The 14,925-nt window shown below is 37.0% G+C and overlaps 1 protein-coding gene across 1 annotated transcript in view; it reads right to left on the minus strand.

Annotated features, from left to right (window-relative positions):
• Positions 1–6,652: 6,652 nt before the first annotated feature.
• Positions 6,653–14,925, minus strand: part of glra4a (glycine receptor, alpha 4a) — a 74,883-nt gene continuing 66,610 nt past the window's right edge. Inside the window, exon 9 of the mRNA XM_056472931.1 lies at positions 6,653–7,535. Coding sequence (XP_056328906.1) covers positions 7,242–7,535 — 294 coding nt within the window. The 3' untranslated portion in view covers positions 6,653–7,241. The remainder of the gene's footprint in view (positions 7,536–14,925) is intronic.

Genomic DNA, 14,925 nt, shown 5'->3' on the forward strand with positions numbered 1-14,925 from the left:
CACCATCTGCATAGACCTTCTCAGAGGCAGTAAATGTAGCATCCCGCTGTGTTAACTCTAAAAGCCTCTCATGGAAAATGCACATCGTGAGATACAATAGCCAATCTTTCTGACATTTGCCAATTGCCCCCAGATTTCCTCTTGGAAAAAAATCTACTTAAACTGTCAAGCGTGTGTGCCGGGCTTAAGCGAATATGTCAAGCCACCACATTCGCTCAAATTGAGAAACCTTAAACTGTCCAAGGCTAGCTGGCGTTTGAGTGGGGTGTTGGTTTGTATTTGAATTAAAAAAGAAGCATTCCCATCATCAGACTCACTTATTTAAAATGAGCACAGGCGGAAATCTTGACAGCGGAGCATTATAACTTGATAGGCTCCTACATCTTCAGTGTGTGATGGACTCGTTCTGAGGATTGAGTTTCTGAACACTTTAAAATTGTAATATCAAGTGGAATTTTTACAATATACAACTCAATGCATGGCTATATGCAACCTTTTCATTCACCTTGTATAGGAATATTGCTTGTAGCTGGAAATTGCAAATGTGAAATAGTTGCGTTTCCTCATGAGATCAGGCTGGAATTACCCTAGCAGGCACCGGACGTCACACAGATGTAAAATTGACGTTGGACTCCAGCATCAGACTAGCTTTGATTTTTGGTTGTATATGAAAATCCGGTTGACGTCAGCATCCATCATCAGTTTGAGGTCAGACTTCAACGTCAAGATGAATTTTAGTTAGTTCACAACACAACATAAAATCAACCATAGATCAACGGCTAAGGATGTTAGCTTTTAACATTGTATGGATGTCACATTACGATATTAAAGTGACGTTGCATTTTTGTTATGTAATTACACAACATAAAACCAACCAAAGATAAACCTTTACTAATGTTAGACTTTGACGTTGTATGGATGTCATATCTTGACGTTAAAATGATGTCGGATTTTAGTTAGTTAATGCCACAGCCTAAAACCAACCAAATATCAACGCCAGATGACGTCAATATTATAAGTCAGCTGACATCGGTATTAAACAGCAAATTGACGCTAAAGTTTGGTCATCTGACATCGCAACCAGAATAGAACTGAAGTTCAACGTCATATGCAACCCAGGCTCATTCTTAAAATTTTCCTCTATCTACATTTCTGGTGAACACTATATACATCCCAGGAGCTACATTTTTTTCCTGCTAATCCACCAGAGGCCGCTGTGTACACTTTTTGAAGTCTTAAATTTTCTCTCGTGAGTGCTATTCGCGCCTGCTCTTCTTGTGCAAATCCACCAGATGCTGCTGTCGACTGAATGACTGATTGAGTGATTGACTGACCCACTCTCCTCCTTCCCTTAAGCCAACCAATAGTGTTTTCAAAAGATGTTAACTGACAGTTTTAAAAAGCAATCCAGAAAAAGAAAAGTCCTCACCTTTTTACTACGTTTTCAAATTTTACCACATTTTCACCCTGTTATTTACTTGTTTATTTTATTTTTGGATTTTGTTTTTGTCTTATCTGCTTTCTAAAAGTGTTCTTCGCCAGACTTGAACTCCGTTGTCGTGGTCAACTCCTCTCTGCCTTTTAAGTCCGACAACTTACATGGCGAGCTAACTGGACAAACTTGTAACAGAGGAAAAGCTGTCCATACAGAGGTTAGCGGTAAGCTGGTAAGCGTGAAAAGGAACGCCGTCATATCGCCCCTTATCGTTTATTTTAAAGACGAAATGCAGCCATACGTACTTCTGGCTACAAAATTTGCGATCTCCAGAAATGTATATAGGGCTACGGTTTCAGAATGAGCCTACAGTATGTTGGTCAAATGACGTTGTGTGCCTACTGGGACATATTAAAGTCTTTTTAATAACACTAGTCTTTTCAAAACACCTGTTTGTCACAATTTTTTTAATTGTATAGACACAAACGTTAACATCAATTCAATTAATCTTTAAATTAACAATATTGCATTGTTGTACATTTTATTTTTTACAGCTTATGCAACTCTTATGAGGATAAAACGGGTGATAAAATTTTTTTTGTACTTTTCATTTGCACAGATTGATTGGACAAAAGGTTAATGAATTTAAACAATTTTAATTCATTATAAATAATTGGACAAACTGCAAGAGTGTAAGCCCAAGTCATTAACTTCTGACTTGCTCTAAGTGAATCATTTTAATCCTTTTGGGTCATTAACCCATAAATGAATGATTTGAAATTGAGTTGTTTTTTTAGAGACTCTCTCTGACCAGATTATTTGAATCCATGACATTATCAATTGTGTACTTGCTTTGAGTAGATTATATGATTCAGTAAGTCATAAACTCTAAACTTACACTGAGTGGATCATTTGAATCAGTGAATCGTAAACTGTAGACTCATACTGCATTCCATTTGGAAACGCTCATCCCTTTGCCTTAATCCCTTCGAAGGGTTTGGCCTCTGGAGTGACAACTTCAAAGAGATTAAGTCATAGGGATGAGCCCTTCCGAAAGGAACGCAGTGTGCAACACCAAACAACTTGCATGTGCAAAGCATCTTAGGGGCCCAATGTGTCTATCAATTATAGTCTTTGAATCTTTCATTCTGGAAAGAAGTAGCCAGTTTTGAGCACTTTGTTTTGAAATGCCACTTCAATATGGCGGCCATGATTGTTTTCACTCTGAAGTGTACTTGGAGGACAATATATCCTGTTTAGAAAGCAGCCTCTCTCTAAACAACTCATTTGGATTGGTGAATCATTAACTGCAGACTCGCTCTGAATGGATCATTTGAATCTGTGAGTTGTTGACCCATGAACAGATTCAAATGGATCTGTCCTATTCACAAATTAATTCTTTGCTGCAATTTGTTAATGTATTAACTGGTTAACTGCTATTACGTCTTTGTTCGGGCGACCTTTTATTAGGAAATAAAGTGAAGTAAAATTAATTTGCTAAAATAAACTGCATACGAACATTAAACACTGTCGTTACCGCTGACTTTATGAATAGTTATTTAATCCCAGCTTTAATGAGCATATACTAATTGTCATTCTCCTTGGTGAAGTGTTAGAAATCAGGGTTAATCTGTGAACATTTCCCGCACTAAGCATTTTGTTTCCTTCTCCTCATGCTCATCAGTACATGCGCCAGTTTACCCTCGGGACAGTTGCATAAGGAAGACTAGATTAGTTACTCCTCAGACAAAGGGCTGCATGCTGAGGTTGATGGCCTTAATTCATTGTCATTAGCGAAGAACGCAGAGTCCTTTTCAAACTCATTAGCTGATAAAAAACACCTTGTGATTCCCATTAAACTCCTTCTTGAGCTGCGAAGGCTTTTCTCCTTCACCCTGCATCTCCGCACATCCTCCAGCGGCTCTCAGGACAGGAAAATAGATGACGGCTTTTATGTGTGACTGAGGGACACGTTCGGGGTTTGCAGTAATAAAGAATGGCTGTGATGCGTGATACATGTCTGTGTTTGTTGGCAAATAAAGCCGAGCGCTGACACACTGACAGACTGCCGCAAATCATCTGTTTCTTTCGGGCACAAGTTTGAATGATTTAACACATGATGGAATGTTCTGGATATTTGCATTTTCCCAGTGTGATAATTAATGTTAGAGGGAGCTGTTTTAATGTGGCTGTTTTATTGCTAACAAAAAATCTAAACCGACCCTTACATCATTGGTTGTCTTTAAAAATCTGTTTATCCGAATATTGCCTTAAAGTCACATGAAATAAATTATTAAAATGTTCAAATGTTCCTGAATAGCAAGTTTTATTAACATTTTAAGACAGTATGTTATTTTCACCACTAGAGGGTGCATGTTCACAACAAACAAAGGTGTAGTTTAATGACGCCGTGTTTGGAATCATGTGAGATGTGGTCTTCATTAAATCAACATACTCTCATTCTGAAAACATTCCCGCCAGCCCCGGTCTTCACTTATAAACCTGTTATGAACCTCCAAAGAGGTGCCATAGCCCCTATTCTCCACAAACGCTTACAACAGTTGTGATCTCTCAACGAGACTACAGATTGTTGGGCAGAAGTAAACAAACAGCTGGCGGTCAGTTTACGTGTGATTTCGTGGCCGCGAATATATCATTACATGAAGACAGAAATGACATTTTTGGGTGAATTATGCCTTATGAATACAGTATGTCACACTTTTAATGCCATTTGAAGGTGTCAATGTTGCTGTGAAGATTTGTGCAACTGCCTTGCTTCTCTCCTGACCTTGAAAATATAATTGGCTGAATCATAGAAAAAGCTGAATTAAAATCGTGTGTAGGGTCGAATCGAGATTTTCTGTTTTTTTTTCGATTAATCATGCAGCCCTACTTGTAATTAAAGATTTTATGTTCTGATTTCTATTATATATAGTGTTTTCCCTGAAAGATGTTTGTTTTCAGAGGCACATAGCCTCATACGCTCTCAGTGAATATCATCTTAAACTTTATTTAAACTCCACATGAACTGGAAGCTGCGACTGTGTTTTTTTTGGTATTGTAATGCAGTTTCTAGAGAAAGGGAATGTTAAATGAGAAAACAGTGGGCGTGGCTTTATTACTGCGAGCTGAATGGCATTTTAGGCATTTCATTCAGAAATATCAGGAAAATGGATTTAGAAGAGTCATTACAACCTAACGGACACCTCCTCCTCACCATTTTTGTTTGTTGTCAAAACTGACAGTTGGAGTGGCGTGGTTAAGTATGTTAGCCAACCCAATCCCTAAGATATATACGTAATCTGTCAATTTAACTGAAAAAAATGCAATTTCAGATTTCAATTAAAGATTATGAGGGCAAACTATTATTTTTTTTCTTAATGACATGCACAGATGAATTAACTAGCAATGTGAGCTAAGAAAATCATATGGATAGTTTTGATTTCATTTGTACTTTAAGCAACCTCACGTTGGGAACACCTACTAGTGACTTTAGTTGCTGAACAGGATGACAGGCAGCTACAAAATCACTGCTAGTGTGAATGAGGCTTAAGGCTGAGAGCCATCAAAGCAAAACAAGAGCACTGAAGTAATTGTTAATGAGAGATGAGTGTGACATGTGGAGCAAAACAGTGGAGCTTTTATTATGCCACCACTTCCAGTTCTTCCACTCATGATTATGTTGGGAAGAAGTGCTGTTTTATCACTAAATGCATTTAAGAGTTCTGTTATAATGCTGCTCTGTGTAGTCCTGTAGAGAGCTCAACATATTAAAGTGTGTTTGGTGTTTCCCCTTTTCTATCTAAGCAAACTGGAAATCGAGGGTGTGTGATGTCATTAGCATGGGCAAACAGTAGATGGTCAGATAAAATTGCTTATTTCTCTGGATTTGAACATTCTATAAACAGTTTTCATGGTACAAGTATTACAATCTAGAAGAGTCTTGTTTATTGAATATAAACATACTTGCACTGAACATACTACAAGTGCTTATTGTTTAGGCACCTGTACCTTTTAAAAGATGTTAGTAATTGTTCATACCAGTTATTATTTATTAGAGATTATACTTATTGTTTAGGTCCTAGTATTTATTCATTAGGGCTGTGCGGTGGCGTAGTGGGTAGCGCTGTCGCCTCACAGCAAGAAGGTTGCTGGTTTGAGCCTCAGCTGTGTCAGTTGCCATTTCTGATTGGAGTTTGCATGTTCTCCCCATGTTCGCATGGGTTTCCTCCGGGTGCTCCGGTTTCCCCCACAAGTCCAAAGACATGCGGTATAGGTGAATTGGGTAAGCTAAATTGTCCGTAGTGTAGGTGTGTGAATAAGAGTGTATGGGTGTTTCACAGTAATGGGTTGCAGCTGGAAGGGCAGCTGCTTTGTTAAATATATGCTGGATAAGTTGGTGGTTCATTCCACTGTGGCGACCCCTGATTATTAAAAGGACTAAGCCGAAAAGAAAATGAATGAATGAATGAATTTATTCATTAGATGCCAGTACTTATGATTAAATACTTGTACTGATTCATAAGATACTATTCCAGACTGATCTCACGAGAAACGTTAGTATTTTATGTTTTGCCAGTATAGTGGCTAATTTGTATGAGTTCAGTCGTACGAAAATGTAAGATTTAAAAAAAACACATGTGGCACCCAACCCCACCCCTAAACCCAACTGTCATTGGGTGATGAACAAATCATACTAAATTGTATGAATGAGATTGGACAAATTAACCACTAAATAAAAAAGTTACTAATTGCCGTGAGATTGCGTTGTATAGTTTCTAATTCAATAATGTCTGCAGTTGACTTAATGGCCACTGGTGTGGATACTAATAAGTGTTTCCAACTTGAAACAACAACAACATGGAAAAAAGTTATGGTCACACTACAATTCTCGCCATTGATGAACCATTGGTTAAGATATTTAGTTCAGTAAACGACTAATTTGCTGCTTATTATTAGTTAGTAATGTAGTAGTTGGGTTTATGTATTGGGTAGGATTAGGGATGTACAATGAAATCATACTTTATATGTATTAATTAACATCCAATATCTTAAAAATAAGCTGGTAATAATAGGTGGGAATTTCACTCTAAAAAGATACCAAAATTGTTAATTGTTATGAATACTGCAATCTGCATAAGCCCAGATTTAAAGACAGTAGAGGACTACTTCTTGGTAGAATATCCATTTATTCAAATCCAAAAGACAAAAGGAAGTACACATTTGTGCTGTCTGCAGTCTGTGAACAACTCTGCATATATACACTTTATACAGTCATATATATATTTATAATCTCATTATTTAGTAAAACAGTAGACCGCTCCCCTGTAACTGTACCCATGAATAATAAATCCCAATCCTCCCCTTCACAGCCCATTAGTTTGGCATTTTCAGATGTAAAAAAACACATTTGTTTTGAGGTTTTCAAAAACATTCGTTCAAGGATGCGCCTTGTGGTAAAATTCAAGTCAGTATTTTCTACCCAACCAGCCGATAACTCAAATGGAGCCTACAAAGTGAGGACAACCGCTATTAGTGCAATCCATTCGAATGAAGATGTGAAAGAGAGGAGAGCCAGATCCCCAAACAGCAGCATTGGCATCTACGAGCCCCTGTCTTTCAGAGAGGGCACTATAAAACCTTTTTTTTTTCCAGAAGTCACACCTGAGCACATGGTTTTTAGCACTGACGGCATTTCTGGAGTCAATATGCCTTCTAGAGTGAGTATGACAGGCGGTTTCGGTTCAAATCAAGAAATATAAGAAAATCAAAGAAGCTGTAAGATGAACCTGGAGAGATGGTGCGGTTACGGGTTGGCGTGGATATCCTCGTGTCGCAGCACTTTATAGGTGATCCAGTAGAAGACGTTGAATATTAGAAAGCTGAGAGGAAATACTGCTCTCGATATGGTGTCGATTCGTTTGGCTCGGTCCACGAAGCGCTTCCGGACAGCCTCTCCGTCGTAAAGCACTTGCACTGGAGGTGGTGGGGCGAATACACTGGACCCCTCCACTGCCGTCCCATCTTTTGTTTGCAAGCAATGGCCCAGTCCATACCCTCGGAAGTAAAAGCCACGGCTTTCTCGCACAAGTTCTTCCTCCTTCAAAAGAAGAAAATTCTATTAGTGGAAATAACCAAAGGAAGTTTGATAAACAGTCTTCCTGGGGGACAATAAAAAGTGACTGTCCATCACAGGAATTGAGAGGCCGCAGGGCATTTTTAAATAAAAGGACTCAAAGTATTGCAGTTGTCTGTTGGCTCAAAACTTTAGGTAATATTTGAGGAAGCACATTTGTTTTTTAAGGGAGCAGCTTGAATATATGGAAAATGGGAATGTCAGTAGCAAACACAGTGTGTGATTTTAAATATAGGGAAAGCACTTGTTGTGAAAAACCAATATGAAATATTCTCTTTATTAACACAGTATATGTATTTTACAAGTACTAGCTGTGCAACTTAATTCAGATCCTTTTTCTGAAAATTTTAAAGGTGCCCTTTAATGAAAATTTGGGTATACAAAGGCATAGTAGAATAATAAAAGATCAGTATATGGAAATGGGTATACTGTGAGCCTTAGACACCACTGTTTCCTCATTCTCACGTAAATTCCATGAGTGTAAAACCCTGGTGGACAACGGGACAAAACAAACTGTGACAAGACTCATGGGTATTCCCCTCCTCATCTGCATGTATGTCTACTTTAGGTCATTCATCCGGACCTGATGAGCAGCCGAGTCATCCAAAGCACACCAACTCGTATGCAGCTCTGAGCATAAAAAAAGCTCTGAAAGCATTAATATGCACGCCTCAGGCTGCATTTGATTAGCCAACCGTTTTCTAGCAATAAAACAGTAATAATTTTCTTCCCTTAGTTATTTTAAGCATATGTTTTACTTGCTGTGTATGTGGAACTTTTACTTTGAAAATGTGAGTGCTAAATTGTTTACTGTGCGTTACTGGGACATGACAGCACAAAGGACGTTCAAAATCACATCAGAACACAAAATACAAGATTTACAGATTACACATTTATTCATCTCCAGAAGCAAAAGATATGTTTAGTTACACCTTTTTTGAATTGATCTTGTTTATTGTGAAATTTGATGCGTATGTTTCAACAAACACATGTAGACTGCTGAATCATGTCAGACCACTCAGCTCAACTGTCATATGTTCATGCAGAGGTCAATACTAAGTCCTGGCTGTTTTCTTTGACAACATAGCTTCAAAATACAACACGATACATCTCTAGCAATCTCTTTTGTCAAGTTAAATTATAATTTAGCCTTTATCCACAACAGATCTGGTGAGCAAAATAGGTTGACGTTACTCTGATTTGGTTTATATTTGTCTGTGCTCTGTGTGTGTGTGTTTGTAAGAGCCGCACGTCAGAGCGGAGCTTATTAATATTCATGACACAAACAATATATGGTCAATCATGGACCTTCTGATTCTATGAGCATTTTTTGGAGTAATACAGAAGCTTATTAAAGCATTTCTGGAGGTTTTTTAAACTTACTAAAGCCACAAACCTACTATGTAGATATCAGAGAACAATTTAACTTATTAAACCAACGCAGTATATGGCACTTTTAAGTGTCATATATAGAATACAATACTAGTGTTTTAAATTGAGAAGAGTTGAGCATTCAGTATTATGTGGTATAACCCTGATTTACAGTCACAACAAATTAACATTTGTTATTCTGTCCAACTGTAATTTCAATAATAATAATAATAATAATAATAATAATAATAATAATAATAATAATAATAATAATAATAATAATAATAATAATAATGCTTTAAATTACCATATCGTACTTCAAATCTGGTTAAAATGTTATCAGAACTAATACAAAAAAGATATTAACATTTTACTGAAACCTATAATAATGCAAGAGAGATTGAGCATTTTAAGTTTCTTGCTGAAATTCTAGTCTCTTTTCTTTGTAAGTGAATGATTCTTGATTTAGGAAGGTTTACATAGAATAATTGAATAAGCATTAAAGTGATTCTGCCTTTTCCTTCATCCATACATTGGTGTGCATTATGCTCATTGCTGTCATTTGACGTGATTTGTAGAGCAGACAAGACAGGGTGCACTCTTGCGTTTAGTAAAGGAAGGAGCTCACAAAATGTAGCACAACAAATACATGAAAGTTTTCCACATTTTTTTTTTACAGCTGAACATGTTTTTAATTTGACAGAGAATCCAACAATCACGATCCATCTGGCACATTGTTAGATAGAGCTCAACTCACAGCATGACAAAAAGAAAATAGTATTTAGTATTCTCCAAAGTCTACTTTTTTCCACAAGTAACAGTTTGGCCTAATTCTTTGCCTCTAATTCCACAAATGAGTCATTTGGATCAGTTTATCTGTCAATCTGTGACAAATTACCCCTTTCCTCAAGAGGATAAGAAGATTAAGTTCTTGTTTAGTTCCTCATTAAATCCTCTGCTTGCACCTAAAACAATCCAGTCAATCACAAGCTTTGGAGTAATGATGTGTTTGGTTAGATAAAGGCAACCTTTAAAGTGACTGAATGTCACCTACGAACACTGTTTAGGTCAATGCTGACCTTATTAATCAGACCATGTCCAGCGAGTCTGAGTCAAGCATGTAAAGAAGAAGTCAGCTGCAAAATCTTAAAAGTTAGCTACATCTGTTTGAGGACAGAGTTATATGACAGATCCTGGGGTAAATAACAATATAAGATCGAAAGGTAAGGCAACATACTGGATAAACGTATGAATACTTTAGCATTTGCACAATACCACCTATTTCAAAACCTGACTACTTAAATGGGCAAACACTTAATTCTCAAAAAATGTTGAATATGTTGAGCGAAAACAAATGAACTCAGCAACAAAGTGTACACTCTAAAACATGCTGGGTTGTTGTAACCTAATGTTGGGCCAAATATGGATAAACCCAAATGTTGGGTTAAAAGGTGGTATAACATTTTTTGTAACTTAGGGTCCAAAATAATGCATTAATTAAACATTAATTATTGCTTAACTAATGGTTAACTTGTTAACAATTAAGCATTAGTAAAGAGCAAAAATACTAGTAATTAATGGTTAAGAAAATGTTCAGGGTCCTGAATTATGCATTAGTTATGTGGATATAACTTTCACTTTAGAATAGAGGGTCAAATTGCCTTTATTAGCACTGTATTCATGACATTTTAGCCTTAAATAGCTGCTAGCTAATTCTAGTCAATAAAACTGAATATCATTCAAGTGTCATTATTAATGTGGACATAACTTTAACTTCAGGACATGAGGTTAAACTGTTTATTTTAGCCATAATTGCAATTAAACATAATTACTGGTGTGTTGTTCTGTTAATTAAATAGACAATGAATCAAAGAAATAAAATACAGCTTAACACATGATTATGAACAAGTTAATTATGATTTACAAGTTTAACTGAGATTAATTAATGCATAATTCGGGACCCTAAAAAGGTTAAGTTAACCATTAATTACTAGTGTTTTTGTCTTAACTAATGCTTAATTGTGAACAAATGATCATATAATTGGTGCTTAACCAATTTAGACCCTTAAAATCAAGTGTTGCTATTTTATCTAATGATTAATGTGTTGCTATGATTTACAACAAGCCAGCATTATGACTACAACCATAGCATACCAACACAAACTAAACAATACTATACTGTACTGTACTATACTATACTATACTATACTATACTATACTATACTAGACTAGACTAGACTAGACTTTACGATACAATACTATACCATACCAATAAATAGACCTTGTGTCCACCAAAGCATTTTAAGCCAGATGACAACACCAGCACTCTTCTCAATGTGTGTATTTGAAGTGTATATGCTATAAAATAAAATGCAGGAGTTTAGTATTGTCGACATGGTGGCTCAGTGGTTAGCTCTGTTGCCTCACAGCAAGAAGGTTGCTGGTTCGAGTCCCGGCTAGGCCAGTTGGCGTTTCTGTGTGGAGTTTGCATATTCTCCCCATGTTGGAATGGGTTTCCTCCGGGTGCTCTGGTTTCCCCCACAGTCGAAAGACATGTGCTATATGTAAATTGGGTAAACAAAATTGTCCGTAGTGTATGAGTGTGTGTGTGAATGTGAAAACATAAAACATATGCCAGAATAGTTGGAGGTTCGTTCTGCTGTGGCGATCTCTAATAAATAATGGTCTAAGCCGAGGGAAAATGAATGCATGGGTTTAGTATTGTTTTTTTTACACATACTGCTCCACAAGAATGTTGTAACTGTTGGTTGATGTGATATTTGCTCCACCTCTCCTTATATACTGTAGTGAAAGTGATGAGCATTTTTTAGCGTAAAATGACAGTTGGTTAAAATGGCATCACATATTGATTTCTTCACTCTGAAGAATTCTCCATTCTGAAGATTCTTCATTTCTGAAGTTAGCTGTTGTGTCTTTTAAAATAGATATATACATATAAATAGATATAAACAATACAAACAGATGCAAAAACAATACAAACAGATATAAAGAAAAGTGTTTGTCATTTTGACTAATTGTTATTTCATGCAAACATGCTCTAGATGACAACATTTTTAACTTTGTAGATTATAGAATAAAACAAAAATCAAGTTTTACTCATTAACATAACTATAAAATGTAAATCCAAAGAAACTGAGAATTTACATGTGCACAGTCTCTTACTTTTTCAATAGCTGTATATACTTTGTGTCATTTGAATCTCTATACACATTTATAGGGTTTAAGGAAAGTGTGTGAAGACTAATGTCCCATTTTACTGCTGGCACAAATGTCCATTTCTGTATAAAACCATAAGTGGCCACTAGAGACACATTACCATCAGGAATAAATGACAGTTGTAAGCGTATCACTTCAGAAGCATGTTCATACCAGCTGTGAACTGGGGAAAAAACACAGTGGGGGTTTATGGGTGTTTGCCCGTTGGCACATAAGATGGGGACACAGATGGTATTTTTACTCTGACGCAGGTGTTGCACTGGTTGAGTTTACTAGTGTTATTGCCAGGGATCCCATTCACTCTCTATTCTGAGTCGAAGCTGTCTGACTGCCAGTGTTGAACCTCCGTGAAGAAGAATGTCAAATGTTTTATTTTTTTGCTCCTGTTATATAACAGATTGGAACATTTGTCTCATTCTCTTCCTAAATTAACTTCTGGAAATCAATAGAGCACATCCATCTATCCATCATCCTGTCACACTTGCGTATCTTGCACAGTTCAGTGCACTTTTTCGCTATCAAATAGTGCATAATGTTACTGAGCAGACTCTTTTTCATTAATATTGGCAACTGTGTAAATACTTCAACAAGAATTTAAGACAACAGCTATCAAGTTGTTGCTCTCCAGCACTGTTCAGGTTGCTAGGCAACACAGCATGTGTTGTGAGTGTACACTTCTGTGCAGGTTACTGAGGGACACTTCAATAAAGTGTGCACTCAGACTAGATACAGACCATTATCTGTCAGACTGCTCAGAAAACTTGATAAAATCCTTAGATGAGAGGATAATGCTCATGCTGTGTAAATTACTGGAACTGTGTATTATACATGTCAGGCCAGTAGATCTTATTGCTTTTTACTTTGTAAAAAAAACTGCCATTGTTGTCAAATGCTTGTGTATTTCTACAGAATCCAGTATGCATGATGTCAGTTTTCTCAAAATAATAACAATTTTTTTGTCATTTGCATGAAGACTGTAACAGTATTGTTTTCAAAATTTGCTTTAAATCTTGTTTTCAAAGGTTTTGATTTTAAGCCTCCAAATCTATAGTGTAAATATTTTTTTAACAGAAAACAGTGTTTTGTAAATGTACCCTAAGAAATAAATCACATGATTCTGAAACCATTGTGATTACCCAGCAGTCAAAGGACATCAACATTACATCAGATTGACGTTGTACTCCAGCATTGTGGGGACGTTGCATTTTGTTTGTAGATTAAAAATTTTAGATTTTTGGTTAAATTGAGTTGACGTCAGAACTCAACGTCAGGCTGACGTCAATGTCCAACGTCCAATCTAAAGTCAACAAAATGTCAACCTCTATTGATGTTACAGTTTGATGTTGTGTGGACGTTATCAATATGACCTCTATCAGATGTTGGATTTTAGTTGCCATACCTGACGAATAAATAGCAGTATTTGACGTCAATATGATGTTGGTTTAAGATATTGGCTCTGTTGGATTTTGGTCACTTTCTAACACAACCTAAAACAACTAAATGTCAAGGTCATTTGACATTGTAGCTCATTCTGAAAATGTACTATATAAATTTCTGGAAAGCGTCAAATATGTCCCAGGAGCTACATTTTTTTTGCCATTTTTGTTTTCGCAAATCCACCAGAGGCTGCTGTGTACGCTTTTTGAGATCTCAAATTTCTCTGTTGAGTGCCATTCACGCCGGCTGTTCTCACGTAAATTCACCAGCGGCTGCTGTCGACTCACTGTCGACTGACTGATTGATTGACCCAACCTCCTCCTTCCCTAAACCCAACCAATAGTGTTTTCAAAACCAGCGCCCACCCACTTCCCTAAACCCAACTGACAGTTTTAAAAAGCAATCCAGAAAAAGAAAACCCCTCGTCAGATTTTTACCATGTTTTCAGATTTTTATTTTCAGTTATTTACTTGTTTATTTTATTTTTTGGCTTTTATTTTTGTCTTACTCACTTTTTGAAATCGTTCTTTGCCAGACTTGAACCCCGTCATTGCGGTCAACTTCGCTCACCATCTCAATTCCACCGACATACATGGCAGACTAATTGGACAAATTGCTAACAGCGGGAAAGGTGTCCATATGTAGGTAAGCAGTCAGCTGGTAAGCGTGAAAGGAACGCCGTCACACCGCCCCATAGTGTTCATTTTAAAGAGGAAATGCAGCCATATGTACTTCTGGCTACATAATTTGTGATCTCTAGAAATGTAAAGAGGGATACGTTTTCAGAATGAGCCTATGTTGACATTGTTATTTTACGTCAAAATAACGTTATCCTTAGAAGCTGGCTAGACATCTAACCTAATATTAACGTCTTATGACATTGTGTGGCTCCTGGGTATAAAGGGCTTTTGTACATCCGATAATTTGAAATCATTCAAGCAAAGCACAACAGGCTAATTTTGAAAATATGTTGTTTTGTGCATTGTTAAACTGGCACGATCCTCTCCGCACCCATCTGTTAGTGTTTTCTTGAGTAGGAACATGTGGCCTAATTTGTCTATAGTGTTATTAAGGCAGGATGAAGCCAAGGATTTGTTGTATTGATTAATCCCAGCCAGTAGTTGGTCCGTCAGCCTAACAGCTCTCTCAGCCAGTGACCCGTGCATCGATACCACCCAGATTGATCATTCAGACCAGCGACTTTCTTGGCGAGAGAAAACAGGACAGAGAGTAATGGCCGCCAAGATCTTCAAGGCAGGAGGGGGAGGAGAACCCGCTCATTCTTAAGGGCAGTTATTCTCATTTTTCT

Source organism: Danio aesculapii, chromosome 14 (assembly GCF_903798145.1).
Source record: "Danio aesculapii chromosome 14, fDanAes4.1, whole genome shotgun sequence".
Classification (NCBI taxonomy): domain Eukaryota; kingdom Metazoa; phylum Chordata; class Actinopteri; order Cypriniformes; family Danionidae; genus Danio; species Danio aesculapii.